Raw genomic sequence first — 27,701 nt, forward strand, 5'->3', positions numbered from 1 at the left:
GTGACGCGATTTCCACCCCGAGCCCAGGGCAAGCCCCCTGACTTCTGGCTGTGCCCGCAGGCCCGTGGGCAGTTTTTCTGCCTGTGAGATCTCCGTCCCGGCTCTGGCTGTGTGCCGAGAGCCTGCTCCGTGCGGCCCGGGCTTTGCGGCCCCTTCTGCAGATGCGGCTCCTGACGGGAGCCTTTGTGCCCCAGGGCCCGTGTGGGGCACAGATGACAGTGCCCACTGAAGGCAGACTGAGCGTGAGCAGAGCCCATGAGGAGGAAGCCTTTGTGGGAGGGGGCAACGGATCCCAGAAAGCAGGCGACCCGATTCCCGAGGAATTTCAGGCTGTAGGTTTGCCTTAACAGACTTTAACGTCCTATGTGCTTCATTTCCACGGTTCCAAAGAAAGAGTAGAATTTGTAAGACAGGGATAGCACCTTATTGGAAAAGAACAGGGACTGAAAAGCTGAATTCACAATTCTGGAAGTGAAAACCGTGAGCCCTGGACGTCAGCAGTGTAGACCCAGTCGAAGAGAGAGTAAGTGGATCAGAAGCTGGGTCTGCAGAAGGGGAGCAGATTGGAGGCTCTGGGGACTCGTGTTTGCCCCCCTCCCCCCAGAAGGAAGGAGGCTGGGCGGGGGACAGGGGCACATCGTGAAGGGCCTCTGGCTTTGGTCTTGGGGCAGTAGGGAGCCAGAGGAGGCTTTGGGGCAGGCATGGCCCCGTTAGACGTCTGCATGGGGATGCTCTCTCTGGGGCGGGTGGTGGGGGAGGGCGCTGGAAGGCAGCTCAGGGCTGGGGTTGGTGGGGTCACGAGGACGTGCCAGGACGTGCCAGGACAGAGGAAGAGCCAGCTCAGACCGAAACCAGACGGCGGCCCTGCTTCGGGTAGAGTGTCCTGCTGGCCTTGCTCTCCTCCCCACTTCTGCAGTGGCCTGCTTCGTAGTCAGGCAGCCCCCATGGCGGTTCCCCCAGCCTGTCTGGGGGGGGGGGCCTAGGACCGGTCTCCCTGAGGCCCGAGGGGCCGTCCCAGAGCTTGTATCCTGAGCGGTGGGAGGGAGGAGCGGCCCCCTTCTTCCTACAGGAAGTCCGAGCTTGGTGGCCCTACAGGCAGCGATGGGGCCTCCCCGTGGCCTGGCTGCCTGGGCGTCCCGTCCACACCCTGTGGGCAGAGCCGGCCCGACACCCTCCCCGCCCACGGGAGGTGCAGGATGGCATATCTCCCCAAATGACAGGTCAGCCGGATCTGGACTCTGTAAAAATAGCCCTGGTTCAGCCCAGGCTGAGGTGGGGGCTGGACGTGAGCTCCGAGGCCACCGACGGGGCGTCCAGGGCTCCCCCAGCTCAGGCCTCACCTGCCCCTGCCCCAGGACCAGCTTCTGGGATCGGACAGGGCCACATGCACCCTGGGAGCAGCTCCCGGGTGGGATCAGAGGGTCACAGGGTCCTCAGTGGGGTGGTTCTGGACTTCTGGGGGCTGGACCCTCTGAGGGCCCCAGAGGAGAAGGCCCCTGGGCATCCCTGTGGGGTGGGGACACCACATGAAGTCGTTCTGCAAGGTGGCTCCTCCCACGCTGCCCCCCTCCCCCCCCTTGCCCGCGGCCCCATTGTCCCCATCCTGTGGGCTGGCTCACCAACCCCCCCCCCCCCGCCCCCGCCCGCAGCCCCATTGTCCCCGTCCTGTGGGCTCAGCACACGTGAGCCAAGACAGGGCTTCCCCATGCCCTGACTGCAGGATGTCCTTGTGCGGGAGCTGCTGGGAAGGCCACCCCCACCGAGGTCTGGGTGGGGCAGCCGGGCCGCCCAGAAAGCTCTCTTCCAGCAAAGACTATAGGGCTGGGGTGGGGGGCAGTGGAAGTTTCTAGCCCGGCCGGGACAAGGTTCCAGGCCTTTGCTGCTGCTGTTTCTTCTGCCAGGAGCATTTTTCCTCTTGTCCCTGCCCTGATTGCATTGAGGCCCCTCTGCTGGCCTGTGATGCACCTGAGGGCCTGGGAACGTCCTCTTACCTGTCTGTCCGTAGCAGAGGGGAGGGCTGCTCTCCCTCGTGACCCTGGACGCCCTTGTCCCCAAGGGGACAGTGCTGAGGGTGCAGGGCGTCTGGGGGCAGGAGGGTCACTGTGTGGTTTTGGGCAGGTTCTTCCAGCTGTCGGTGACCCAGCTCCAACATGGGACAACATGGTGGGGACGGGTGGGTGCTTGGGACCCAGCGGTGAGGGTGGGGACCTGCTCCCACCGGAGTCCCCTGTGACTCGGTCCACTCAGATGGCTGGCGGGGAGCCAGGGTCACGAAGTCGGGGCCGCCCTCCTGCTCTGCCGCAGGCCGGGTGGTGGGGACGGCGGCCTGGCTCTCCCCCCGGGCCCCGTCCACCCCTGCAGGAGGATAGACATGCCGTGTCCTAGTGTGGCTTAGACCCTGGCGTTGGACAAACTCCTTTCGGCCTCTGGCACCTTTCTGTGGGATGAAGGTAGTCGTGAGGGGCAAGTGAGAAGCCTGTGCTTACGTCCAGGGCGCCCTCGGGCCTGTCTACAAGTGTTCCGTGAGCGACAACCAAGGTTCGCGTTAGCCGTGAGCATCGTGCCTCCCTAACCGTTGCACGGTATTGCTTATAAGATTTGTGATTTATATTTTAGTATGTATTCTTGGTTTTAAGCATCATCATCGCTGGCAAACTCCCGTGCACCCTTCAATGCCCAGCTCTGACATCGCCGCCTCCGTGAAGCCTCTCTTCGCCATCCTGACAGGAGTTGGCCCTCTCGGTGGCTTCCCTGGCATCCTAGCCCCTTCGAGCTGGGCAGCCCACGGATAGGCTCTGCCCCCCGGCCGGACAGGGGTCGCTCTTCCTCCGGTTCCTTGTGCCCTCTCCCCGCTTGGCGCAGACAGGCCCAGAGGGAACCGTCCTCCCTCCTCCCCCTGATGTGCGTAAGTCCTGAAGGATCAACGTTGCTTTTCTGCCCGCATCCTGGTCTGATCTCAGGCGGGTCCTGTGAGGCAGGCCCAGCAGGAAAAGTTCTTTTTCTAGATATGAGGAAGTAATTTCTGTGTGGATGAATCTAAACAAGGACCCGGTGTTGACCGAGGCCGTGCTCCGGGCGGGGCGTGGCAGAGCACCTTGCGCTTTATCTCACGCCGCGCTAGGCACCCGGGGCCTTGCTATTTTTATCTTCATCTGGTGGATGAGGAAGCTGGCGGGGCGGCGGCCTCGACCAGCCCGCGAGAGGCTGTGTGTTAATTCTCAGGCATCGTGCGAGCCGGTAGCTGAACACGACCCTTAGCGACAACCGAATTATGTACACTTGTGGTTAAACATCTTGTGTTAAAAACAAAGGTAGTAAATACTCAGAACGCATCCTTCCCTAGTCAGGTCCCTGCATTCTACCATTATCTGTGTCCCTGAGGTTATTTACGCAATAGATCTGCCTTCGCGGTGCTCCCGAGACCCACCTCCTGTGACTCCGGTCGGTGACATCACACCGCAGCCACGGGCAGCCACTGCGGGCGTGTTCACCCCTCGACAGTCGGCAACAGTTGGCAAACACCACATCCCTCCCCCCGCCCCCATCCCCCCTTTATCGGAGTCCGTCGTTGGACGTTTATCAGGACACCGGTGAACTGAGAACAGAGAGGTGGCGACCTGCTCAACGTCACCCAGCTGGGAAGGATCAGAGCTCACTTTGGGCCCAGGTCGCGCCCCTCTGTGCTGATGCTGCCCAAGCCCCAGTTTCCCCTGCGGCCACACCCCGTCCTGCTCACTGGGACAAGAGGGAGACAGTCACTCTCCTCCGGCCCGGCCCTCTCCCCTCCTTCACCGAGTGCATCCTTCCTCCCCTCCCCTCCCCGCCTCTGTCTGAGGGAGAAGCCCAGCCCGTGTGCACACTCAGCCTGGCGGTCAGAGCCCGGCCAACCGGCCACCTCGTCTGCCCACCCTCGGCCTTTGTCTGGCCATCTGTCCGTCAGCTGTGGGACCGCCTTGCAGGGGGAGGCCTGGGGGAGCTCCTTGTTCCCTGACCCCTAGGGCCTGCCCTGCCTTGCTGGGCCTCTAGGTCCCACCTGGGGCCCCAAGGCCCCTCCTATCACTCCCCTTGGGGTCTTCTGTCTCGTTCTAGAACAAAACCAGGTCAGATCACTCCCTGCTCTGTGCCCTTTCTCAGCCGTAGAAGCCACAGTGCCCACGGTGGGCCACAGGCCCTGGCTCGTCCGGCCTTCCTCCCTCCTTCCTTCTGCTCCAGCCATTCTGGCCTCTATGCTATTCTTCACATGTGCTAAGCATACTCCTGCCTCAGGGCCTTTGCACTTGCCCCAGTATTTGCATGATTTTTTTTTCCTTACCTCCTCCAGGTCTTCACTGAAATGTCACCTCTCTGGCCCTTCTTTCTCTGTGTCACACACGTTTCCTGTCTCCCGTCTCTGCCCTTTTCCCCTCCTTAGCATTTGCCACCATCTGATGTACTCTATTTTTCATTTTATGGTTTCTTTCTCCTGCCCAGGAAGGCAGGAATTTTTGCCTGTTTTGTTGAATGAGTGAAAGAGTGAGCGAATGAACGACAGTGTTTCCAGATGCCAGTAAAGCCTCTCCAGCCTGTGGGGAGTGAGGAGTGAGTGTGACTGCATGAGCTGGCAGGTGGAACACTGGGGTTCCGGGCCCTGTTCCGTCCCGGTTTGCTGTGTGACCTTGGGTGGGTCCCTTGCCCTCTCTGAACCTCTCTCCCAAGTATAAGAAGGACAGCAGCGTGACGAGGTATGAGGACACTGGCTCCGGGGTCGGACACACAGGGGATCAGGTCCCCGCGGGACTTTTGCCGCCGGTGGGGCCTCGGGCGAGTCTTGCCTCCCCTCTTTTGCGAGGAGGTGGCCTTGCACGGTCCCACAAGGCCCCAGGTGGTGAGCTCCTGACGTGGCTCCTGCCACGTCAACCGCTCAGTGAATCTGTCCTCTGTCGCTCAAGTCCCCCGAGGGTCACCCGCTGGACAAGCTGGGCCCGCGGGGAGGCGGGCGGGTCGTGGGGTCGCCTCTGGCCCCGTGTCACGGCCTCCTCTCCCCGCAGTGTTCATCTGCAGTTTCATGGTGGCCGCCCCCATCTTCGGCTATCTGGGTGACCGCTTCAACAGGAAAGTGATCCTCAGCTGCGGTGTCTTCTTCTGGTCGGCGGTCACCTTCTCCAGCTCCTTCATCCCCCGGCAGGTGCGTCGGCTCCTCTGCCCCCCCCCCCCCCCCCCCCCCCCCGGTCGCCCGGCTTCGTTCCCGCCTCTCTGCTGGAGCCTCAGGCGCTGTCTTCCCAGAGCAGGGGGGGGGGGGGGCGTCGTGGCTGCTTTTGTAAGCTGGCCTGGCTACGGAAAGGGCCTCCCCGCTGTGAGCCTAGCCGAGCCCCGCGTGGCACCCTCTTTCCGACCTGCCTTGACTTGGGGACGGTGCAAGGAACGGCAGAACCAGTCTGGTCCAGGAGGCAGGGCCCTTTATTCTAGTCCCAGCTCTGCCAGCACCTTGCCGTGTGACCCCAGGTGAGTCACGGCCCCTCTCTGTGCTTTGCACGGTTTCCTCCTTTTCGTTGTTTTTAAGAGAGCTTGAGTGTGAATGGGGGAGGGGCAAAGAGAGAAAGAGGGGCAGAGAGAGAGAGAATCCCAAGCAGGCTCCGAGCTCAGCGCAGAGCCCGATGTGGGGCTTGATTCTGTGACCTTGGGATCATGACCTGAGCCAAGGTCAGGAGTCGGGCACTCAGCTGACCGTGAGCCACCCAGCGCCCTTTTACTTTATTTTCTGTAAGTAAACTCTACGCCCAAAATGGGGCTTGAACTCGTGTCCCCAAGGTCAAGAGTCACACGCGTACTGACTGAGCCGGCCGGGCGCCCCGCTCGGTTTGCTCTTTGCCCAACAACCAGCTGACTCCTTGGGTCAGAGTCCTAGGGCGGCAAACATCATTTCAACATGAAGAAGGTGTTTCTTACTCAGCTCCCACAGTCCGGGTGCGAATGTCCCAACTCTGTTGTCTGTTCAGCCTTGTGATCTGGAGAGATCTCCCTGAGCCTCGGTTCCTTCATCTGTAAATGGGACTAGTGTTTCCCCGCCGGAAGGTTTATTGTGGGAAATCGCCGAGCCGATGAGTGCCCAGACGGCGGACCGTGGCGGCATTCAACCAACTGTCACTTCTGTTCTTCTGATCCACAAGGGAGATATGTTGCTTTGATAGGTAGTGAGTCTCCCATCGGCAGGAGTGTTCGAGCGGAGGAAGGACAATCGCATGGTGGCTGCCGTAGAGGGAAATAGAGGAAGAAGGAGCAAAGACCAAGATCTGTCTTCAAGGAGCTTTTGGCCTCCGGCATAAAGGAGCAGACCCTCTCCCCGTCCTTGGGGGCTCCCGGGCTGGGTGTGGGAAGATGTGACAGGCGCCCCACGTTCACAGCCTTTGAGATGTGCAAAGTGCCGAGAGCCCTGACCGAAGAGAGAGCAGTCTCTTGAAATCCATGGGGCCAGGGAGAACTTCCTGGAGGAGGCGGCATTTGAGCTAGGCAGGTGGAATAGGGCGATGAGGCCTTTGGTGGACAGGATGGCAGGGGGAGCAAGCCCACAGAGGCACTAACGGTGGGCGTGTTGGTGGGTCCACAACGGAGGAGAGTGTTTTGGCTGGAAAGGAAGGCAGGAGCCAGGTGGTGGAGCACTTCAGGGTCTGGGCTTCCTCCGGAGGTTGATGCTGGCCCAGAAGAGGCCGGAGGCAGGGGCGGAAGGAACAGGCAGGTTTGCGGGTACAACGTGGCTTCACGGAGGAGGGTCGGGCCAGAGTGTCAGTAGAGTCTGACGGCCACGGTCGAAAATGGGGCCTGGACCAGAAGCTTCTGGGGACTGCGACGCCGGTGCCCGGGTGTGGGAGGGAGGGCGGGCCGGCGGAGGCGGAGAGAGGGATCGCCCCAGTTAGTCTGTAGACTCACGGCCGCCCCGGTCCGGGCCCCGCGGGGTGGGGCGGGGGGGAGGGGCGTTGGCGAGCCTCGGCAGTGGGATCCTGAAGTTCATTTGGCAGAGAAAACATCCAGGAACATTGTGAAAAGTGGCCGTGGAGGTGGCCTGCCCCGTTGGTCATCACGGGGTGGCCGCTTAACCAAAGCAGCAGGCCGACGGTGAAACGGTCCCTTCCGTGGGGGTGACAGGTGTGCCTCGGGGGGCTTGTGGAGGATTGACCGTGCACCTGGATGAAAGCTAAACCCTGCTTCAAAATAAGTTCCAGACAGGCGAAAATAAGGGAAAAAGCAAAGTCTAAAAACCGGGAGCTAGAAATCGGCAACAAAAAGCCGGACGAGCCCGTAGGAAAGTGGGCGGAGGACGAGGACCGGCCGTCCCAGGAGGAGCCGGTGCCCAGTGTCGGTCTCAAGTCAGCAGGGAAATGCAAATTGAAACGACAACGAGATAACACTTCACAGCCATCAGATGGGCAATAATTAGGGAGGTGAGGACACCAAGTGTTACTGAAGCTGCTGCTGGCGGTGCAAATTGGCGGGGCCTCTGCGGAGAGCAGAGCAGCAGGATCCTGCAGAGTGCCACGGGCGCGCGGCCCGCGGCCCGGCCTCTGACTTCGAGGTGTGTACCGGAGAGAGAAACCCCGGCTCGTGCACGCGGAGCGGCACACGGGCGTTTGTGACGGTCTCGGAGGACAGCGGGACCGTGTGGTGCACGCCCGGAAAGACGGGGTGTCTTCGTGGCAGGCGAAGCGTGAACGGGTCTTTATTAGCCGGCGTCGATGGGCCGGCTTCCACAACGCGTGACTGAGGGCAGAGGCGAGGTGCAGGGCAGGAGGCACGGAACCGTCCCCTTTACGTCCCTATTTGGAAAGCATGCGGGGGCACGTGCGTGTGCGGGAACAGGGAGGGAGGAAGCATGACACACGCACAAGGAGGGGGTTCCTGGGGAGGCCCGGGGACCCACAGGACGTCCTATCCACCTGCTCTCCTGCCGAGGAGGAAATCTCGCCTCCAGCGTCTCGCAAACAGCGTGTTAGAGGGCATTTTTGTCATTTGGGGACGGGGCCTGAGCGAGATGTGCAGTCCAGAGGCCATCGGTGGCTGGAGGCATCACATTAAACAAAGGATCGGTACACGTGATGTGTAAAAGGCTAATGGAAACCGATACAGGACGACCCAACAGCAACGCGGGCAGGTGCCCCCCAGAGAGAGGGACCGAGGCGAGCAGGCGGGGGACACAGAGGCGGAGGAGGGGCGCGGGGCTGGACTGGCAGTCGACGATGCAGAGGGCCGGCCCGGACGGAGACGGGCAGATGGAGGAAGGGAAGTGGGAGACTGAGCAGGGTAGCCTGTGGGCGGCGTTGGCCGGCCGGATGGGTGGTCAGGGTGGGGCCGGGGAAAGATGGCCAGGCTGGGTTCTCAGGCCCTGGGCAGCTGGGGGGCCGGAGGGCCCGGGTCCACATCAAAGGGGGAGGACCCTGGCAGCTGGCACGGCCCCACCCTTCCTGGCTCAACTGGGCTTCCCGCTTTGATGTGTGGTGGGGGTAGGGGGGGCACTGCCCACTCCTCGTGCACGCAGGGTCCTCAGTGCTGCCAGGGCCAGCCCAGCTGCCCTGCCCGGGGTGGGACGTGAGTGGGGTGACTTGAAGCTCCCAAGGTGGGGCCAGGGCCCCCGGAGGAGGTGTCCGCGTGGGCCGCACTTACAGCCGTCAACCTGCAGAAGACCAGGTTGTGTGCCGGGCTTGTGTGGAGGGGCCCAGGGGCCTGGGTGTCCTCGCCGCTGAGACGGCGTTGGGCTCCATCCCGTGGGCCGGCTCCCGGGCCAGCGTGGGGACCCAGGAGGGTCGGGCCGAGGAGCCAGCGGCCTCCATTCTTCTGGCTGTAGCACTTCTGGCTGCTGGTCCTGTCACGGGGGCTGGTGGGCATCGGCGAGGCCAGCTACTCCACCATCGCGCCCACCATCATCGGCGACCTCTTCACCAAGAACACGCGCACGCTCATGCTGTCCGTCTTCTACTTTGCCATCCCGCTGGGCAGGTGAGGGTCCCCGCGTGCGTCCCGGTACCCCCGTCCCCGAAGTTGGCGCTCTGCGACCCAGACGCGCGGTGGCGGCCAGCAGGTGGGGTGGGGTGGGCGGCCGGCTGCCCCCCCGGGCTGGTGAGCACACCGTCCCCCGCGCTGTCTCGTCTGCAGCGGCCTGGGCTACATCACGGGCTCCAGCGTGAAGCAGGCGGCTGGAGACTGGCGCTGGGCCTTGCGGGTAAGGACACCCCAGCCTGGGGTCCGTGGATCCGTGCACACGGGGAGCTGGGGGGCCAGACCCAGTGGCCCTGCGGCCTCAGGGCCCCAGGACGGGACAAGGGACTCTCCCACATGTCAGGAAGTTCCAGGTCCGCGAAGGCGCATCCTGCTCGAGCCTGGCGCTGTGGGAGCGCAGGGCTGAGAGGGGCCTGTGTGGGGCCCCCCGGGGGTCTGGAGCCCCTTCCTGTCCCGAGGGAGGATTCAGGCAAGTGTGCCAAGGCCCCAGGACAGTGCAATCGGAGGAAACAGAGATCCCCAGTCTCGCAGAGCAACGGAAGCTTAAGACAAAGTGTTTTTTCCTCAAAAGCAGGAAGGAAGCAGCCTCCGTGGAATTTCTTGACGGGGCGCATGGAGAGGAACTCCCTCCGCCCTGGGCTCGCGGGGGTGGGGACGGGCCTCCCTGGGCTCCAGCTGCTGGAGGGGCTGGTGTCTTGGAATGCGGGCCGCCAGGGTGTCCTCCTCCACCCGGAAGGGCCCGGGGCCGTGGCGGCTCTGTTCCCCACGGGGCAGACCCACCGGATCCCTTAGCTGGGGCTTCATGGCAGCCAGAGTCCCGGCCCCCAGGCCCCAGCCTCGATTCCAGAGTCTGTCAGGCTGTCTTTCCACGTGTTCGTCCGCCCGGTGGTCAGTTCGCTCTCCTTCCGCCTCCTCCCACCCCGGCCCTCCTGGGGGCTTGCTCCTGGCGAAACAGTGACAGCCCCCCTGGGCCCTGGGGCCCCACCTGCCTGACCTACTCCTGCCCTACCAGGTGTCCCCCATCGTGGGCATGATCACAGGAACACTCATCCTGATCCTGGTCCCGGCCACCAAGAGAGGCCACGCTGACCAGCTTGGGGGGCAGCTCAAGGTGCGGACCTCGTGGCTCCGAGACATGAAGGCCCTGATCCGCAAGTGAGCGCTGCCGGGGGGCTCTGGTGGGGGGGGGGGGGTGGGGTGGGGGGAGGGGCGGGGCCCCTCCCTGCAGCACGGCCCCCTGCTCCTTGCTGCTCACAGTGCTCACTGGGGCCCCTGATGCTTATCCCTGCAGCCTGAGCCTGAGGGGGAGCGGGGAGGGCTGCTGGGGGTGGGGGTGGGGGGCCCGGCTCAGCGTGACGTCCTGGCCTCTCCCCAGCCGCAGCTACGTCTTCTCCTCCCTGGCCACGTCGGCCGTGTCCTTCGCCACAGGGGCCCTGGGCATGTGGATCCCGCTGTACTTGCACCGAGCTCAGGTCGTGCAGAAGACGGCAGACACGTGCAGCAGCCCGCCGTGCGGGGCCAAAGACAGGTAGGGCCGGGCGGGGGGGCGGGGGGTAGCCGTGCCCGGCACCGCCCCCTCCGCCCCCCCCCCCCAGCCTTGCCCCCCCGGCCAACCCACGGCTCCTGCCCTCTGTCCCCACAGCCTCATCTTCGGGGCCATCACCTGCTTCACTGGCTTCCTGGGTGTCGTCACGGGGGCGGGAGCCACGCGATGGTGCCGCCTGCGGACCCAGAGGGCCGACCCCCTGGTGTGTGCCGTGGGCATGCTGGGCTCCGCCATCTTTGTCTGCCTCATCTTCGTGGCTGCCAAGAGCAGCATCGTGGGTGCCTACGTGAGTGTGATGGGGGTGCGCAGGTGGTGGGGCGAGCGGGCCTCCTCCCCTCGGGGGGGGGCGCGGGCTCAAGTCCGCTGCCTGCCCTGCTCCCTCCAGGGCCTGTCCAGGCCACCGGCACGCCTTGGGGTCCTCCTGGACCCTGTCAACTGCTCTGAGCCTGAGGAATTTCTCCTGCTGAGAGATGCGGGGCCCCCAGGGGGGTGTGGGCGCTTGGGGGGGGGGCTCCCTGCTGTCAGTCAGGGTGCAGGGAGCAGCGTGAGGCTGCTGGGGGTGGGGGGCCCTGACGGCTGCCAGGTCTCTCCTGGGCAGGTCTGGGGACAGCGTGGGGCTGCTGGGGGTGGGGGTGGGGCCCTGACGGCTGCCTGGTCTCTCCTGGGCAGGTCTGCATCTTTGTTGGGGAGACGCTGCTGTTCTCTAACTGGGCCATCACCGCGGACATCCTCATGGTGAGGCAGGCAGAGTTCCCTCGTGACAACCCGGGCCTCTTGTCTCCGGGGGCAGCTGGAGAGGGCGGTGAAGGGACGGGAGGCCAGAGGGGCTGGTGGGGGAGTGGGCAGGAAGCCAGGCCGGCGGGGAAGGTGGGCCTGGAGGCAGGGAAGGGATCAGGCTTCGGGGCTGAAACCGGGGGCTGGGCCAGCGTGAGGGACGGGCGTGGGACTGGCGGGGAGGGGGACGTGTGTAGGCTCGGCGTGGCCGGGAGGCCGGCAGTGCCAGGCTAGCCCCCTCCCCCGGCCTGAGCTCCACAGGCCCTGCCCTCCCAGCCCAGCTCGGGTCCCAGTCGCGCCTGCCTGAGGGCCGGCGGCTGGGCCGGGTGGACAGAGGCCGTCTTCACAGGGCCAACAATGGGTTCCAGACCAGCCAGCCGGGCACAAAGGGCCGTCTGAGCAGTGGCGGGGGCTGTGTCCCTGGAGAAACCGGGAGGGGGTGCGGCCCCGCTAACTTGCTGTCTCTGAGGGGTGGCGGTTTGGGGGTAGGGTGACCGCTGCTCCTGTTCCCAGGGATCCTCCCAGCCAGGGCCAGGAGGGGTGGGAGAAGGGCACGCGGGGTCTACAGTGGGGAGAGTCCAGGAGCCGCCAGGGCAGACCTCCTGGGGGTCACGTGGGGGTTGGGGCCACTATATGGGACAGCCAGAGAGATCAGAGTCTGCCTGGTGCCGGGGGCCCTGCCAGGTCTCCAGGAAGCCTGCCCTGTTCCACCTCCATCGGTGGGCCGGGGGACACGGGGCGCGGGGGAGGGGGGGTCTGACTCAGCCCCGTGGCCCAGCGTGGAGCCAGGCAGGTGGCAGGGGGGAGGTGAAGCCGTTGGTGCTGGGCAGGACCCCTGTGCTTGCCTCCGCCCCCCAGGGGCGGCCCCAGCTGCAGGCAGGGTTTGGGTCCCAGGGAAATCACGTCCCATTTTATTAAGTGTCACAGCCACATGACTAATCAGTGCTGGAAACGGGGCCACGCGATCCCATCGGATGCAGCTGCCCTTCCCCCAGCCCTGTTACAAGGGTCCCCGAGGGCGTGGCCGCTGCGGGGACAGGGGGGCCCTGCATACTTGGAGCTGGGCTCTGGCTTGGGGAGCTGGGGGCACCAGTGGGTGGGAGTGGAGGCCGGTCCAGGCAGACCAGCTTCACCCCCTCCCCTGCCAGCCTGGGCCTTGCTGGGTCTTCCTGGGGAGAAACCCGTGTGGCCTTCAGCTCACGGGCACGTGAAGCCAAGGCCAGGGTTCTGGTCCCGGCGCTGCCGCGGCCCGTGTGTCACCTGTGTGCCCTGGGCCTCAGTTTCCCAGGACCACGGCACCCAGCACAAGCCCCGTGCAGAACCTCGAGCGGCCTGTCCTCCGGCGTGGGGCGGGGGCAGGGGGATGCGGTGGCCCCGGGGACGTGGCCTCTGACCTGCTGCCTCTCGCACAGTACGTGGTCATCCCCACGAGACGGGCCACGGCTGTGGCCCTGCAGAGCTTCACGTCGCACCTGCTGGGGGACGCCGGGAGCCCCTACCTCATTGGCTTTGTGAGTAGGGGCGAGGCCGGGTGGGGGCGGCTTCGGGAGGCGCCCCCTGACGCGTCCCCGCCCTCACAGATCTCCGACCTGATCCGCCAGAGCACCAAGGACTCCCCGCTCTGGGAGTTCCTGAGCCTGGGCTACGCCCTCATGCTCTGCCCCTTCGTGGTGGTCCTGGGCGGCATGTTCTTCCTGGCCACGGCCCTCTTCTTCCTGGGCGACCGCGCCAAGGCCGAGCAGCAGTGAGTGGGCCGGGTGGGCTGCCGGGGGGAGTGGGGGGGGGGGGTGCCCGCAGGTCCGCCTCCAGTTTTCTGACTTCTCTCTCTTTTCCTCTTCACTCCTGCCTCTTCTCTCCCCACCCCTGGGCTCTCCCACCTTCCCCTGGGGCTGACGAGGTCCCTGCCCGGCACGTCCGGCCAGCCGGCCCCCGAGATGCGATGCGCCAGAGCAGTGCCCGGGCCCGGCCGCAGCTGATCCGCCACCTTGACCCCCGCCCGTCTCTCCCCCAGGGTGAACCAGCTGGTGATGCCACCCGCACCCGTCAAAGTCTGAGGCCGTGAGTGCAGCCGGGTGGAGGGGCCCCTGGGGGGGTGGGGCGGGGTCAGGGAGCACCTTGCAGGGCCCTGGGGAATGTTCTGGAAGCAGGAACAGCTTCTCCAAAGGCACCTCCTTCGCTGGGCACGTTCCACTGACCCTGGGCTTGGCCCGCTTCTCTAGAACTGTTGCCCGAATTGACCGGTGGGTCCGGGGGGCGGGGGTCCAGGCCAGGACTGGCAGAAAGCCCCTGCTCTACCCTCCCAGCGCCGGGCGACTCCGGATTTGACCTCACCCTGGGCTTGGCCTCCAGGGGCCACGCTTCCCAGCAGTGCAGGATCCAGGGTCACCACCCCCATGTCCCCTGCTGCCCCCAGAGCCCTGAGAAAGGCCTCTTTCTTCAAAGGGCAGGGAGCCCCGCCCGTGACCTGGCTTCTCTCTCTAGGTGCCCCCAGGATGGCGAAGAGACCGTGCCGTCGCCCTATCTGGGAGGCGTCCCAGGGCATCCCGGCCCTGCCGGGCTGACGCGAAGCTTTCTATGTGACCCGAGGCTGGGCACCCACCCTCTCTGGTGCGGGCCTGCCGAGTGGCCGTGGCACCAAGAGGCCGCGTCCTCAACTGACGTGGAAGGCTGCGTGTGGGGGAGCCGCACGGACGGACAGACTCCCAGCCGCTGGGGCCCAGGGAGGACGCAGCCCCCAGCGCGTGTGTGGGGAGAGCCTGGGGCGTCACCACCTTACATGGTCCTGGGCGGCTGGACTTTCCCACGGGACAGCTTTGGAGACCCTGGACTGCACAGAGAAGGGGCGGCCCAGGCCTCGGGGCGGAGCTTCAGGCTCTGACCTCGGGGGTGCTGCTGGGCACTGGGCACGACCCTCCGGAGGACACTGGTCCCTGCCGCCGGGGCTGGCGCTCAGCCTGGCGGTCTCCTAGGTGAGGGCCACCCAGGCGGGGACCCGACCGCACACCCTGTGCCCACGGTGCCCAGGGCACCTCCACTCCCACCGCCCTCCCCCCCCCCCCCCCGCCACGTGCACTTGCACACCCCTGCCCCCGCTCCACACACGCTCCCCGCACACTGGCTGGAATCAAAGTGGCGGGTAGGAGACCCCAAGAGCCAGCCTAGGCGACGCTTTGCCCCGTAGTTTCCGCCGGCGTGGCTTCAGTGTGTGCAAGCTAGCAGGCACCTGCTCCTCACCCAGCTCTGGGGTACCTGCGAGGGGGTGGGACCCCCCAAAGACCAGCCTGGCCGCCTCCCACCCCAGCCTCAACCGGGGCCCCAGCGATGTTTTCTTGTTGTACAAGAACCAGGTCCAAGTTCGCCTCCTCTTCCTTCCGGAAGCCAAACTCCTCCTTTATTTTTTAGAGCTGCTGATTGTGAATCTCAGAGTCTTAAGAGAAAAACCAAATATATTCCTCTTGTAAATGAAGGAATAAACCTATTTAAATCATGGCCCGCTGGCTCCCCCAGCAGAGCAGCCCGGGGGCGGGGGACACGGGGCACCACGCGCTCCCTCCGGCTCGTTTGTGAAGATCACGGTGAAAACACTGGGGTCTCTGGGGCGGGGCCCGCGCTCAGGGCTTTCGGGCCTTCCTGAGCTGCGCTTTCTTCCTCTTGGCCCCGCTCTGGAGGAGGCTGGGGCTCCTGCTGGCCAAAGACAACCTGGCCTTTTTCCGCGGCAGCGCGGACTGTGGGGACTTGCCGGAGACCCCCTTTTCGGGCAGATCCTTCTGAGGCTGCTTCTTGCCAGCAGGCTCCACGGGGGACACGGGAGCGGCCCCGTTCACCTGGGACAGCTTCCGCTTTTTCTTCAGCTTTGGGGTCTTGGCGGGGGTGCCGGGGCCCGTGATGGCGGCGGCGGCGGCGGGGTCCGGGGCCGGCCCCTGCTTCGCCTGGGCCTGGGCGGGCACCGTGGCCTTCCTCCTGTTCCTCCTCTTCTTGCCTGTGCTGGGGGGCTGCTGCTCAGCAGCGGCTGCAGGCCTGGCACCCTCCTCTTGCGCGGGACCCTCTGACTTAGGCTTCTTGCGCTTCTTTGTTTCTGGCAAGAATCCTTTTTTCTTCCTCTTCGTGCTAACGGGGTTCTGCGCAACGCTGGGGACTTCCTTGGCCTCCTTCTTCGCTGACTTGGGGCGCCTGCAAGGGAGCAAAATGAGAGAAGGGAACCCACCCCTGTGGAATGGAGGGACAAAAGCTGCCCAAGCGCTCCCCCCGGGATAACGCACACTACGAGGGTCCCGCGGGCCCCCACTGGACTGTGAGGGCCCTCGTGGCCTGCCAGGACCACCCTGAGGCACACGCCCCAGGAGGGACCCTCCCCCGCCTCCCGGCACGTACTGGACTCCCAGCGCCTTCATGGCCTGCCAGTAGAGGTCGTAGAGGCGGCTGGACCCGGCCGCACACTCCCTCTGCTGCAGACTCTGCTGCTTGCTCTGCAGCACGCCCAGGACGGCGGTCAAGTCCACGGTCAGCTTCTGCGGGGACAGGGAAAAGGGTGGCCGCAAAGGTGACGGGAGGCAGGGCCTCTGCCTGGCTCTGGGTCCCCAGTCCTGCCACCCCTCCTGCCTGTGCATCAGGCCTCCGTCACCTGGGAGGGAAGGAGAGCCCCCTCCCGCAGCCAGAAGGCCCCACCCCTTCCTCGACCCCCCTCAGGCCTCTCTCTGCCCAGGGCCCCCCTGTGCCCTGCCCTCCCTGCCACGCAGCGAATGGATTAATTTTGTAACCCACTGCCCCCCGGGTGCACCTGTGGTCTGCGCAGCCTTGGCCCAGGAGTCTGCTCCCCGAGACACCCTGCCAGCGGGCTCTGACCAGCATCCTCGCTAAGGACTCCTGGACCCTCCCCCCCACCCCCCAGGGCTGGACTTGGGGAACCACTCACCCCCAGCTCCTGGCGGCCCGTAAGCGCCTCGCTCGCAGGCCCACCCCTCCCCAGGCCCAGAAACGCGCTGGCCAGGACCCTCCTCACGTCCTCCCGTGAGTTTGGCTCACCCCGCCCCTGCCCATGCTCCCCGCCCCCACCTCCTGGTGAATGGTCCTGAAGAGGGTGTTGAGCAGCCCCAAAGACGACAGTTCCTTCTGATGCTCCGACTTGGTCTGCGCCTCACCCAGCGTCCGCAGGTTCTAGGGGGACAGACGGCCAGCTGAGCCGCTCTGCAGGACTGCCCACTGGACCCTGGACCCCGGGGGAGGGGAGGTCTCGGGGTTGGGGGCAGGGCAGCCCGACCCCTCCCCCCGAGGCTCAGGGCCCCAGAAAATCACCCTGGACGGGAATATGGGCGGCAACCCCGCCCCCACCATGGCCCTCACCTCCGTGACCTTCGCCAGGATCTGGCTGACCAGCTGCTCCCACTCAGGGTCATCAAAGCACACCCGCAGCTCCCGTGTGGGCAGGGCCTTCTGGAGCAGCAGGCAGGCCTGGGCCTAGGGGGGTGCGGTCACGGGGGCTTCAGCGTGCAGGCCCCGAGCTTGAGAAGCCACTGCTGCGGGTCCCACCTGCCCGGCCCTGCAGCCCTGGCCTCAGCAGCCACCTGGGCCCGGCCCCCACCAGCAGCAGAGACGGCCCCCGTGGCACAGAGGGGGCAGCTGGGACAGCACCCGGCCCTCTCACTCGCTCAGGGCCATCTTCCTCTGGGCTCACAAGCCCCTGTCCCACCCATCCAGGCCCGGGGACAGCTAGAGGCCTCGGCCGCAAAGGTCAGAGTGTGCGTGTGGAGGAGCCCGAGGGTTCAGGCCACGGGATGTGGCCGTGGTGGGAGCAAAGCCTCCCCTTACCCCGTGACCCTGTGCACACGGCGGGGCAGGGGCTGACCAGGGGCAGGGGTGGGCCTGCCCTAGCCTGGGCGCTTCCTGGGACTCACAAACACCCAGCCAATGGTGAGTCATGGGGGGTAAATCAGGCCTGGGGCCGGGACCTGGGAAGTCCCTACCTGATGGCGGGGCCGCGCTGGGCCCGTCACGTGCTGGATCACGACGGGCAGCAGGCTCTTACACAGCACCTATGGAGGAAGTGACAGGCCGGTGAGGTGGGGCCTGGGCTGAGCAGGGGCCCCGGGGGCGGGCCGGCCCCTATACTCACCGGGTGCCGGGAAAAGAGACTGAGGAACATAGTGACGGTGAGCGGACTGTTGCGCCTGGTCAGGAAGGAGGTCAGCGCCGATGAGTAGATCGGGGTCACGAGGCTCAAATCCAAGCCGCCGGCAGCCTGGGCCACCCAAGAGAGAGCCCGTGGGACGCGGGGCAGAGGGTCCCCGGTCCGGGGCAGAGCCCGGACCGCCCTCGGAAGGCTGAGAGCTGGGTCCCCGGGAGTCGTGGCCTCCACTCCCCATCTGTGAAACAGGCAGGCGGCCCTGGCCGGCTGCCTGGGTGCGCCGTGGGCTGTGACTTCCGGGGCGGGGCCCACTCACCTCGGGGCCCTTGGGCTGGGAGCCGGCCTTCTCCTTCTTGGGGGCCTTGCACACAGGCTTGCCGGCAGCGTTGCCTTTCAGGACGCGGAGCAGGTACAGGGCTGCGTTGAAATAGTAGAGGGACACGGCGGCGTCGGCCTGGCGGCCGGCCTGCTGCACCAGCCGCTCCACCTGGGCGTACAGGGTCCCCACGAGGCGTCCCACGTCGTGGCAGTAGTGCCGGGAGCGGCACAGGTGGTGTCTGTGGGGCCGTGGGGGAAGAGCCGGTCACCACACCTCCGCCACCCTCCCTGCCGAGAACAGGGACGCGGCCAAAGCTGCAGGGGGCGGCCCAGGGCCACCTGCATTTGTCGAGCACGAGCCAGAGAAACCAGCCCCCAGGGACAAGGCTGCACCACGGGAAACCCGGTCCATGTCTCCCGTCTGCCCCCATCCCCCGTGGGACAGTGGCCCCCGAGCCCTTTCTAACGTGAGGGTTGGTGTCCTCGGGGGAAGAGAAGTAGGTCACTCAACCAGCTCAGCGCTGCCCAGACAGGTGGCAGGGACAGCCAGGAAGCGTCACCTGGGGCACTGTCTGTCCCGCTCTCCCCCATTCTTCTGTGACCTAAGCTCGGCATCTCGTGTCTAAGCTAGGCCGCGTCTCTGCTCCAGAAGGCAGGTCTGCACCCCCCAGCTGTGTCGTCTCTCTTGCTGGGCCCCCTGCTCCGGGACGACCCACCCACTCATCGTCCCTTCCTAAACGCAAACTATCCCCCCGGGAGCTCCTGCTGATGAGAACAGCTCTGTGGACCCCCAACACTGATGGGCTCCGGGCCACCAGGCCTTCCTCGACCTGTGTGTGACCAGCTCCTGTCGAGAGACCACCTTCCCTGCCCTGCCTGGGGCCTCCAGGCCTGAGGAACCCTTTCCCAGCAAGGGTTCCCTAGTACCTCAAGAGGGGCCCCTGGGCCCCACCACTCTGTGCTCCGGTCTCCCACCCGCCCCCTGCCACAGCCCTGGGGTGTCACTGCTGGACCATCGGTCTGATTCCTCCATGTGGGGACCCCGCCGAGGGCAGGGAGCGGTCCCCAGGACCACGGTTCTGGCAAAGAGCGGGCGCCAGGAGGGACGCGGGACAGCCGAGCGGGAGGGCCGGCGCTCACGTGAAGATGCGGGCTGTCTTGTGCAGGAGATCCTGCTCCTGCTTGGTGCTGCTGGTGCGCATGCTGCGCCGAATGACGTTCAGCAGGGGCTCGAGCAGCTCCAGCACCAGCGGGCTCTCTGGCTGCTTGGTCACCAGCACCTCGATCAGGTCCAGGACCTGCGGCCAGGACGGGGCAGGCTCAGCGGGCGCGGGGACGTCGCGGGGAGGGCGGGCCACGCGACGCCGGGGGCTCTGGGGCTCACCCGGATCTGGAAGTCTCGCCGGAGAACCTTCTCCTTCCGTAGCTTATCCTTCTCGTCCTTCCGGGCCTGGATGCGCAGCTTCTGCTCAGCGAAGAGGCTGGCCAGGTTCTGGTCCAGGGCCATCATGGCCTCGTCCCCCAGCTCGTCACCGTCGTCGTCGTCCTCACCGTCCACCGCGCCCTGACACACGACGCCCGTGAGTGGCTGGCCTCTGGGTACGGACGCGCCCCCCCCCCCCCCCCCCCCCCGCCACTCACCAGCGCCTTTCCCGCCCGCAGCACCGCCATCAGCTGCTCCCGGAAGCCCTGGTCCACGTCCGCATCGCGGTCCTCCTCCTCACTGTCGTCGTCACTGTCCTCGCCACTGTCCTCTTCGCCGGCCGAGGCCCTGTCGTCCTCGCCGTCGGAGCTCCCGTCCTGCGGGGGCCACTGTGCTGTACCTCCGGTCTCCCACGTGCGTCTACACATCCGCCTGCCCCACCCGGCCCCACGCTGGCACGCACCTCTGCGCCCTCCAGCTGCTCCTCTGAGCCGTCCGTGACCACCACGCTGTCCTCATCCGCATTCTTCTCGGGGTTCAGCACCTGCAGGGATTCCCAGACGGCCGCCCCATCGCAGAGCCTTTACCCTCCCCAGACCTCCAACCACACCCTGTGCGGTCTGGGCCAAAAGATCCCTATTTCAGGGAGGAAAATGGGGCCCGAGAGAGAAGGCCACGCGCCCAGCACCCACACCCAGGAGCCCTCGGTGCACCCCAGGGAACGGCCTCGTGCAGTAGCGGTCTGAACACATTACAGTGACACCGACGGGACAGAAGGGCAGCCGAGATGCAGCCTGGTGCTTGCAAGGCCCCATCCCGGGACCCATTTGCCCAGAGGCCCCAACTTACATCCAAGATTAGCTGCAGGGCACGTGGGGTCAGGTGGGAACAGATGTGGCTGAACACACTGCGGGCCACCTGGCGCATCAGGTGGCTGGGCTGGGCCAGGAGGGCCAGCAGGATCTCCACCAGCACCTCCACCCACGGCGGCTCCTGGGGGTCTGCAGACGGGACAGGCTGAGCCTGGGCCGGCCCCGCCACGCCCCCCACCCACCTTCATGGTTCATGCCCCGTCCCGTGCCCCGGGGACAGTGACCCACTGGTGGCCTTGGAGCGGGTCCTGCGGGTCTTCTCCCCCAGGCTCTTCTTGATGCACGTCTGGATGTCACCCAGGAGGTCACAGCTCTCCGTGGGGGACTGTGGTAGGGCGAGGACAGAATCAGAAACCGGGCCCGTTCCAGGCCTTGTTGAGCCAGGGGAGGGGCTGGTCAAGCGGGAGCAGTTGGTGTCGGATGGGACCCCCAGCCTGCCTCAGCCAGTCCCTCACCGGGACCCCGGGAGCCACATGAAGCCATGGAGTCTGACGAGGTCAGCCAGCTCAGGGTCACCACAAACCTGTCCCAGCTGGATCCCCAAAGCTAGATTTTCCTCCCGCGCCTACCTCCACACTGTTACAAAGTACCCAAATTCATTAACCCGAGCAAATTCAAATCCAGTTTAACCCCACCTGCCCGGCTAAGCCCGGACTGCAGCCACTGCCCAGTGAGTTGGGGGGGCCCGAGATGGTCAGTGTGACTGTGGTACCAGAAAGGCAGATGAGAGCCCAACACCCGGCCCTTTATGCACCTCACTCCTCGTCCAGCTAAGAGGCCCTGGGGTTGGGCAGGCGTCTAGCGTGTCCTGTAACCAGCGGGGGAGGGGGGGCCCCCGCTGCCACGCATTCGAGGGGCACCGTGGCCACCACGCACACACACACAACTCGCCTACGGGCCACGCTCAGAGCGTCTGCAGCCTGGAAGCAGAAACCACCACCACAGCCCAGCAGCCAGGGGCAGGAACCCCGACCCCACCCCGTGGCCTGGGAAGAAAAAGCTCCCGAGAAACCAGAGGAAGCAGGAGGGTCACGAGTTGCCGGCACAGAAAGGGAGACAACACTGGATATAGAGACACCTCGGTCTGGCATACAAGAACCAACATGGGGACACAGCGACGCGGCACACGACCGCGGGCTGGGCGGCGACAGGAACACACGCTAACCCCACCGGCCGCCCTGGATTCCTGCGGGAGAGGCTGCAGGAGCACAGGCGGGACCTTGTCCTCGGGCATCAGAGAGGACAGCAGTGCCCCTGGGGGCAGGCCTGCCCAGAGTCGGGCCCTCCTGGGAAGGAGGCACTTTCCCCTCCACGCCCACCACCTCTACTCAGTGAGGCAATGCTGGGGGGCCTGGGGGGGGCCGTGCGGTCAGACCTGGTATCTGAACCCCCGCCAACAGCTGTGTGTGTGGCCTGAGCGCTACTCGCCCCACCAGTTGGCGGGGGGGGGGTGGTGGTCACAGATCAGTGACGCCGCACGGAGAGCTCAGGACACAACTGGCCATGAGGTGCACGGAGCGACTGTTCTCGGGCTGTGGTCCACCCAGAGCACCCCCCACCCCCCGCCCCCAGCCCCGTCGGGAGGAAAGCTGTGGTGCCCCAGACCCCAAGTGCCATACCTTGAAGAGGTAGATGCCCACCAGGAGAAGCAGGTGCTGGAAGGCGGCGGCCTTGGCCCCGGCCCCCGAGGAGGTGGCCTCCAGTTCCCGCACACTCTGCAGCATCCTGGGGGGAGCCGGGCACGCTGTCAGGCCGCTGCCCTCCGGACCCCAGCGCATCCCACTGGCCCCCCGGGAAACCCCACCCCCTCACCGGTCCCAGGCCTGGCGCTGCTGCGCCGTGAAGGGCCTCAGGGCGGCCACGTTCCGGCTGTGGTTCAGCAGCGAGTCTGCAAACCGGACCAGGCGGTAGGTCCAGGGCGGGCTGTCCTGGGTCTGCTCGGGCGCCTGCCTGCACTGGGTGCTGAGGGTCTGCAGCAGGCTGGGGGAGTGCAGGGGCCGGGGTCACCAGCCGGGCCGAGGGCTCTCGGGGCCACCCGCCCGCCCTGCCCCTCCGCAGCCGCCCACCTGAAGAAGGCGCTGCCCACCACCTCCCGCGTCCGGCTCTCCAGAGGAAAGGAGAGCCGCGGCTCCGTCTCTGGGACCTGGGACGTGGGCTTCTGCACCTCGAAGAACGAGTGGAAGAAGCAAAACCTGCGGGGGTGGGGGGAGCACAGGTCTCAGCGGCCCCCTCCCACGAGGGCACCACCCAGGGCCTGCTGGCAGAGAGCACGTCTCCCAAGTCTGGACCTCCCGCCGAACATCACCGGGCCCCATCTGGGAACAGAAGCAGGATCCGGCCCTTGGAACGGAGGCGGAGCCGCGGCTGCGTCCCACCAAGTCCCAGCATGGGCTCTGCAAACAAGGGCTGCGTGAGGCGGCAGACGAGGCCAGTGCGGGGGGCTTCCCTGACATCGCCGACGCCTGTGGCCCCCCGGCTCCACACTCCCGGGGTCCCCTCCTCACGGGGCCTCTCAAGGATGTTCCCCAAACCCCCTCTGCCTAAGGGGTGAGAATGGCCGGCCTCCACCCGACGACCTGACCCGAGCCTTCTGGCTCCAGGAAGACCATATTCTTGGTCCCCCTCCAGGGAGCTGGGCACAGAGCCTGCTCACACCTGGCCACCTCCTCGATCACGTCCTCCTCCTTCGCCACGTGCAAGGTGTCCACGATGCTGACCAGGCGCAGGATGAGCCACTTCCGCAGCCGGGACACAGCTCGCTCGGGCCTGGTGGGGGAGGGCCAGGTAGGGAGCCGCTCAGAGACAGCACAACAGTCCTCCTCTGCCCCTCCCCGCAGACAGACCAACATCCCCGCCGGCACGGGAAAACAAGGGGAAACAGAGGCCTTCCTTGGGAGCCATGGCTTGGCTGCAGCCCTTTCTTCCCCGCCCCCACCCGGGCCCCAGGCCCCGGGCCCGAGCTCTGGGCTCAGCAGGCCCACTCACACGTGCAGCGAAGCATCCTGGGCTTTCTTCTGGTTGCTGGTGCTAAAGTCCACTAAGGAGTCCAGATCGGGCTGGAGAAACATGGTCCGTAGCCAGGCCACGTAGCCCTTGAGGGCGGGGGGACTCAGGAACCGCACAGCCCTCCAGAAGGTAGGCAGGACAGGAAGGCCCTGGTTGGTGACAGAGGTGAACGCCACCACCACCGCCAACTGCCGCTCGGGGTCAGCACGGCAGCCTTCCAGGAAGGCACCCACGTATTCGTTCATCTCCGGAGCAAACTTGAACTGGTTTGGGAGCTGCAAGAGTCAGGCCCAACACTGGGGTCACCCGCCAGGAGGGTCCCACAGCTCTTGTCCAACAGGCGCGCCTGAGGCCCGGCACGCCTCCTCCCCGCACACAGCCAGGCCCCATCCGAGGGCCCCGGCCCCAGGAGGCCCCTCCTTCCCCCTTCTCACTGCACCAGGACGGGCTGTTGTCCAGGCTGGACCGAGGGTGTAGCAGAGTCCAGGCTGGGCCACCAACCTGACCTGGGTCCACACCCAGCTCTCCAGCTCCTAGCTGTCACCGTGGGGCTCAAAACTGAGCACTTCCCTCGTGGGTGCACAACACATTCGCGTCACATTCACGACAACCGTCTGCACTGGGACGTGGGCCGCCCTCTGCTCTGGAGCTGGGCCCGCCCCCATAGAAGCATGAAGCTGGCGGTCCGGAGGGGAGGACTGCATCACAGCAGCACCTCCTGGGCACCTGGCACGGCAACCTCCATGGGCTTTCCCCCTACTGTCCTCAGAGCAGCCGAGGGGAACACGGCTCCTCTGCTCTCGGCCAGCAGACAAGCCCTGGTTCCTGACCCCGAGCTCCTAATCGGCACCTGCTTCTCCCGTCCACTGCTTGGGCCTAGTGTGGGGCACGCCTGGGGGGCTGAGGGCTGCACGTGCCTCTGCCGAGGGGCCTGAGGCCCGAACTGACCCTGCCCAAACTCCATTCAGAGGGGGAGGCCTGGGGGAACTCAGGTAGCTCCCATCACCCAGAGGGAAGAGAACCCCAGTTCCCAAGCGAGACCACTGAGGCAGGAAGACCCCTAGATGTTGCAGCAAACCAGAAGCCGGCTGATCCCAGAGGCGGCCTGCCCCTCTTCCCCACCAGCAGCCCCGGTGCCCCGCCCATGCTGACAGTGCTGCGCTGCTGGGGGGGATACCCACCTTAGCAGTGACCATGTGCTCCCCAAAATGCCGGATCAGGTCCCCCCGCATCACCAGGGGCAGCTGCTCTGCGGACAGCAGGGGCAGGGCTGCGCCCAGCAGGCGGAAACACAGGTAGCTGCGGGGTGCACGGCGGGGTCTGTCAGAGTCCAGCCGCCCTGGCGGACGTGGGACCCCGAGCCCACCCCGCCAACAAGCAGGGGAGGGGGCAAGGACGGGCACCATGCGCACCTGGCTGGCCAGGACTGCTTCTTCAGCAGCCCCTGCTCCACCACGTCCTTCCAGAACCGCGGGAACTTGTCCTCCTGCAGCGCCAGGCGGAGCAGGTCCAGAGCAACAGCCGGCAGCTTCCGCTCCTTCTTCACGGAGGCGGCGGCCATCTTCAGTACGCTCACCAGTCTGGGGACGGGGTGAGGGGACTCAGACGGCAGGAGCACCCCATCCACACCACCAACCTGTGCGGGGCCAGGGGCAGTGCCCTGGCCGCCCCCCCCCCCCGTACCTGGGGACGTTCTCATCCGAGAACAGGCTGACTGGTCCCACCAGCTCCTCCAGCTTACGGGGCACCTTCTGCCGGGCCAGGAGGAAGAGCTCTAGGTGCTCGGGGGAGCCGAGCACTGAATTCAGGTCGGCTCTGAGGACTTTCGGCAGGATCTCCTGCAGCGTGGCCTCTGGGACCTGGGCACGGGAGGTGCGGATTGGGGGAGGGGCCCCCTCCCAGCATCCTTTGCCCTCCCCCTTCCACCTGCCAGGCTCCCGTGAGGCCCCGACACAGTGCCAGTCTGAGGTGGTGCAGCCACGACCCACCACGACGCATCAGCACCAGTACCAGGTGTTTAAAAGCTCAAACCCCCAATCCCAGGACACTGAGTTTTTAACAACTACCCAGCTGACGCTAATTGACAGCCCTCTTAATTGTTCCTTGTTTTTTTTCTGGATTAGCTCATTTGTTATACAAGGTGCCCTGAGTAGACAGCTGAGATTTGAAGCCTGGTCCTCCTAGCTCTGGGGCCAGGGCTATGCCAGTCTTTGTCTTGTCCTCGGGAGCAAAGAGTTCCAGGGACTAGCCCGCCTCCATGCCCCAGGCAGGGCAGCAGAGACCTGGGGGGCCAGCTCTATCCAAAACAACAATGGCAAGCACGTTTAATATACTTGCCACGTGCCGGGGACTGTTCTAGAACCACACCGTCCAACACGGCAGCCCCCGGGCTCTTAGAACGGGCTGACCTAAGTCGAGACGCGTATTAAGTATAACCTACACGCTGGATTCCGGAAACTCGATGGAGAATGTAAGATACCTCTGCAATCTTCTGCACTGATGGCGTGCTCAAACAACACGTTAAACACGTTAGGTTCACTAACACACGTCACTAAACTACGCTCGCTCCCGTTTCGCTCTTTAATGCAGATCCCAATTAACGTCAAGTTGCACGCTCTCACGATTCTGCAGGCCGATGCTGTTCGAGGGCGTTCTGATGCTTCCTCTCTGTGCTCGGGTACCAGGGAGCGCTACCCTAGGCCCCGCAGCTGTGAAGCCCGTACCTCCGACAGGATGTCCACCAGGGCCTTCTGGGGCTGCTCCTGCAGGTGGTTGTGGTGCTGGGCCAGGGTCTGCAGCAGCTTCACTGACTTCATCAGCGCCTCTGAGTCCTGGCGCCCACAGAGGGGACAGGGCATGAGGAGGGCGTGCCGCTGTCGCCCCAACCCCCCGTCACTCCCCGGCCAGTGCAGTCCCCCGCCAAATCTCCTACCTTCACCAGCCTGCCTGACTGAAAGAGGGCGAGCACCCCAAACAGGTTTGCAAACAGAGCAGGTCTCATCGTTGCCTGGAGAAGAATTTCAGTGCGAGTGAGAAGGGCCCAGTGTCCCCACCCAGGGGCCGAGATCCCCCTAAAGCCGCTAACTCTCACCTTCTTGACCTTCTGCAGGTCGTGCTTCTCTTGTATCTGCTGCAAAATGCTGCACAAGGGGATGTCTTCAAAAGACTGTAACAGCTGGCGGGAGAGGGGGATCGCGACAGGGGTCAGGGGGATGCCCAGCCCCACCCAACAGACCTCAGCCTTCTCCGACTCCCTTCAACTTCTGCCCAGAGGACCCGGGCCCCTGCCCCCACCCCAAGGCTGCCTCTGAGACTGTGTGCCGCACCCCCCCCCCCCAAAAGAGTGCTCGTGTGGGGCACCGCTGCTCAGATGAACCAGAATCTTGCCTCTCTGCCTCATGACCACCCCGGGTTCAGGAAGTACCTCCTCTGGCGCCTAGAATGCCTGAGACTCCCAGTCTGTCTCCACAGCCTGCTCTGAGCTCCCCCACGACGCTCCTAAAAGACTGGAACTTTATCCCTCGCACCTGCCCCCCACCCGCTCCTTGCCCACGTTCCTCAAGGGGTGGCCTACAAGCAGCTGAAAAGAGCCCTGAGCCTTGCCCAGGGCAGAACCCAGCCCAGAGCTGACTATGCCCAGCAGACGCACTTACCATCCTCCTCCTCCACCTGACCGGGCTTCTCTGTACGCGGGCCTTGCTGAGGCACTTTCCACCTCCACGTGAGGACATTAGCCCGGTCCCCGCCCCCCCCCAGCTTCCGCTCAGACCACTGCCCTCCTCACCCCTCAGCCTCCGACCAGCACGGCTGGGCCCTTCCAGGAGCCACCGCCTCACCTGTGCCAGGGCCAGACTGTAGCAGGGCCGGGCGGTCTCTCGCCCGACCCCGAGCCCAGTGATGAGGCGCTTCAGGGCGTACTTCATCTCGGCTCCCTGCGGACCCAAGCGCATCCTCCAGTGTGGAGCCGTCCCGCGCGGGCCCACCCCCGCCCCTCGGGGCGCGCTCACCAGGGCACCCGGGCCCAGCTCCCGCCGCCGCCGCCGCCGCCGCCGCTTCTCCGCCGCAGGCACGCAGCCCCCTGCCCCGGGCCCCGCCACCGTACCTGGGGCCTCGCGCGCAGGTACTCCAGCAGCTTCTCCGTGGCCTCCAGCCGCGTCTCCTGCTGAGGCTTCGCAATGTCCCAGAAGAAGTCCAGGAACTCGCGGCTGTGCTTCAGCAGGCCCTCACGATCGGCGGGCCGGGCGCCGCTCTTGCTCGCCTCCCCGGGGGCCATGGGCTCGGCGACGTCCTGACTCTCCATCTCCGCCATGCTCCTCGAACACGTGGGCTCTGAAGACGACCTCTTCCGGGTCAGGTCGCCGCGCGTGCGCACTGGACGGGCCGCGGGGGGGGGCGGGGTCTCGTCGGGAGGGGCGGGGCCTGTGGCGGCTGGGGGCGGGGCCAGCCCGGCCCGGGGAGCGGGAGGGCGGGAGCGGGGGGGGGGGGGGGCGGGGGGAACTTTCGCTGGTGGGTTTAATCGGAGCGTGGATGGGAAGTAGTTGGAGGGTTTTATGCAAGGGCTAGCCTTGATCCTATTTACATTTTTAAAAGATTGTTCTGTGGCTATGTGGGGAATGGATTGTCGGATTGCCGAGGGAGAAGCAGGAAGAACCGTTAGAGACAGACCGCAGTGTAATA

The 27,701-nt window shown here is 65.5% G+C and overlaps 2 protein-coding genes across 13 annotated transcripts in view; one reads left to right on the forward strand and one right to left on the reverse strand.

Annotated features, from left to right (window-relative positions):
• The window catches only part of SPNS2 (SPNS lysolipid transporter 2, sphingosine-1-phosphate), a 29,507-nt gene extending 14,734 nt beyond the window's left edge, over positions 1-14,773 (forward strand). For 4 of the 12 annotated variants that reach the window (XM_053212728.1, XM_053212723.1, XM_053212726.1 and 1 more), the window contains 11 exons: positions 5,028-5,164; positions 8,813-8,964; positions 9,121-9,187; positions 9,977-10,119; positions 10,340-10,492; positions 10,607-10,796; positions 11,180-11,245; positions 12,697-12,795; positions 12,865-13,028; positions 13,151-13,342; positions 13,766-14,773. In XM_053212728.1, the coding sequence (XP_053068703.1) occupies positions 5,028-5,164; positions 8,813-8,964; positions 9,121-9,187; positions 9,977-10,119; positions 10,340-10,492; positions 10,607-10,796; positions 11,180-11,245; positions 12,697-12,795; positions 12,865-13,028; positions 13,151-13,342; positions 13,766-14,162 (1,760 nt within the window). In that variant the 3' untranslated portion in view covers positions 14,163-14,773. Of the gene's footprint in view, positions 1-5,027; positions 5,165-5,222; positions 5,482-8,812; positions 8,965-9,120; positions 9,188-9,976; positions 10,120-10,339; positions 10,493-10,606; positions 10,797-11,179; positions 11,246-12,696; positions 12,796-12,864; positions 13,029-13,150; positions 13,343-13,765 lie in introns of those variants that run through there. The other 8 variants (XM_053212732.1, XM_053212730.1, XM_053212725.1 and 5 more) reach the window with 6 other exon arrangements.
• Positions 14,639-27,372, reverse strand: MYBBP1A (MYB binding protein 1a). Its single transcript, XM_053212721.1, has 26 exons — positions 27,127-27,372; positions 26,861-26,956; positions 26,116-26,199; positions 25,957-26,031; positions 25,748-25,855; positions 24,708-24,883; positions 24,437-24,604; positions 24,206-24,323; positions 23,004-23,299; positions 22,674-22,784; positions 22,085-22,210; positions 21,831-21,998; positions 21,638-21,743; positions 20,247-20,343; positions 19,996-20,147; positions 19,610-19,690; positions 19,365-19,523; positions 19,108-19,287; positions 18,864-19,021; positions 17,719-17,962; positions 17,394-17,525; positions 17,245-17,313; positions 16,625-16,738; positions 16,337-16,438; positions 15,656-15,792; positions 14,639-15,454 (listed from the first exon to the last, which is right to left on the reverse strand). Exons 1-26 carry the CDS (start codon positions 27,331-27,333, stop codon positions 14,896-14,898), a joined length of 4,023 nt encoding a protein of 1,340 aa, XP_053068696.1. The 5' UTR covers positions 27,334-27,372; the 3' UTR covers positions 14,639-14,895.
• Positions 27,373-27,701: the final 329 nt, after the last annotated feature.

The sequence above is a fragment of the Acinonyx jubatus genome, chromosome E1 (genome assembly GCF_027475565.1).
Source record: "Acinonyx jubatus isolate Ajub_Pintada_27869175 chromosome E1, VMU_Ajub_asm_v1.0, whole genome shotgun sequence".
NCBI classification, from domain to species: Eukaryota; Metazoa; Chordata; class Mammalia; order Carnivora; family Felidae; genus Acinonyx; species Acinonyx jubatus.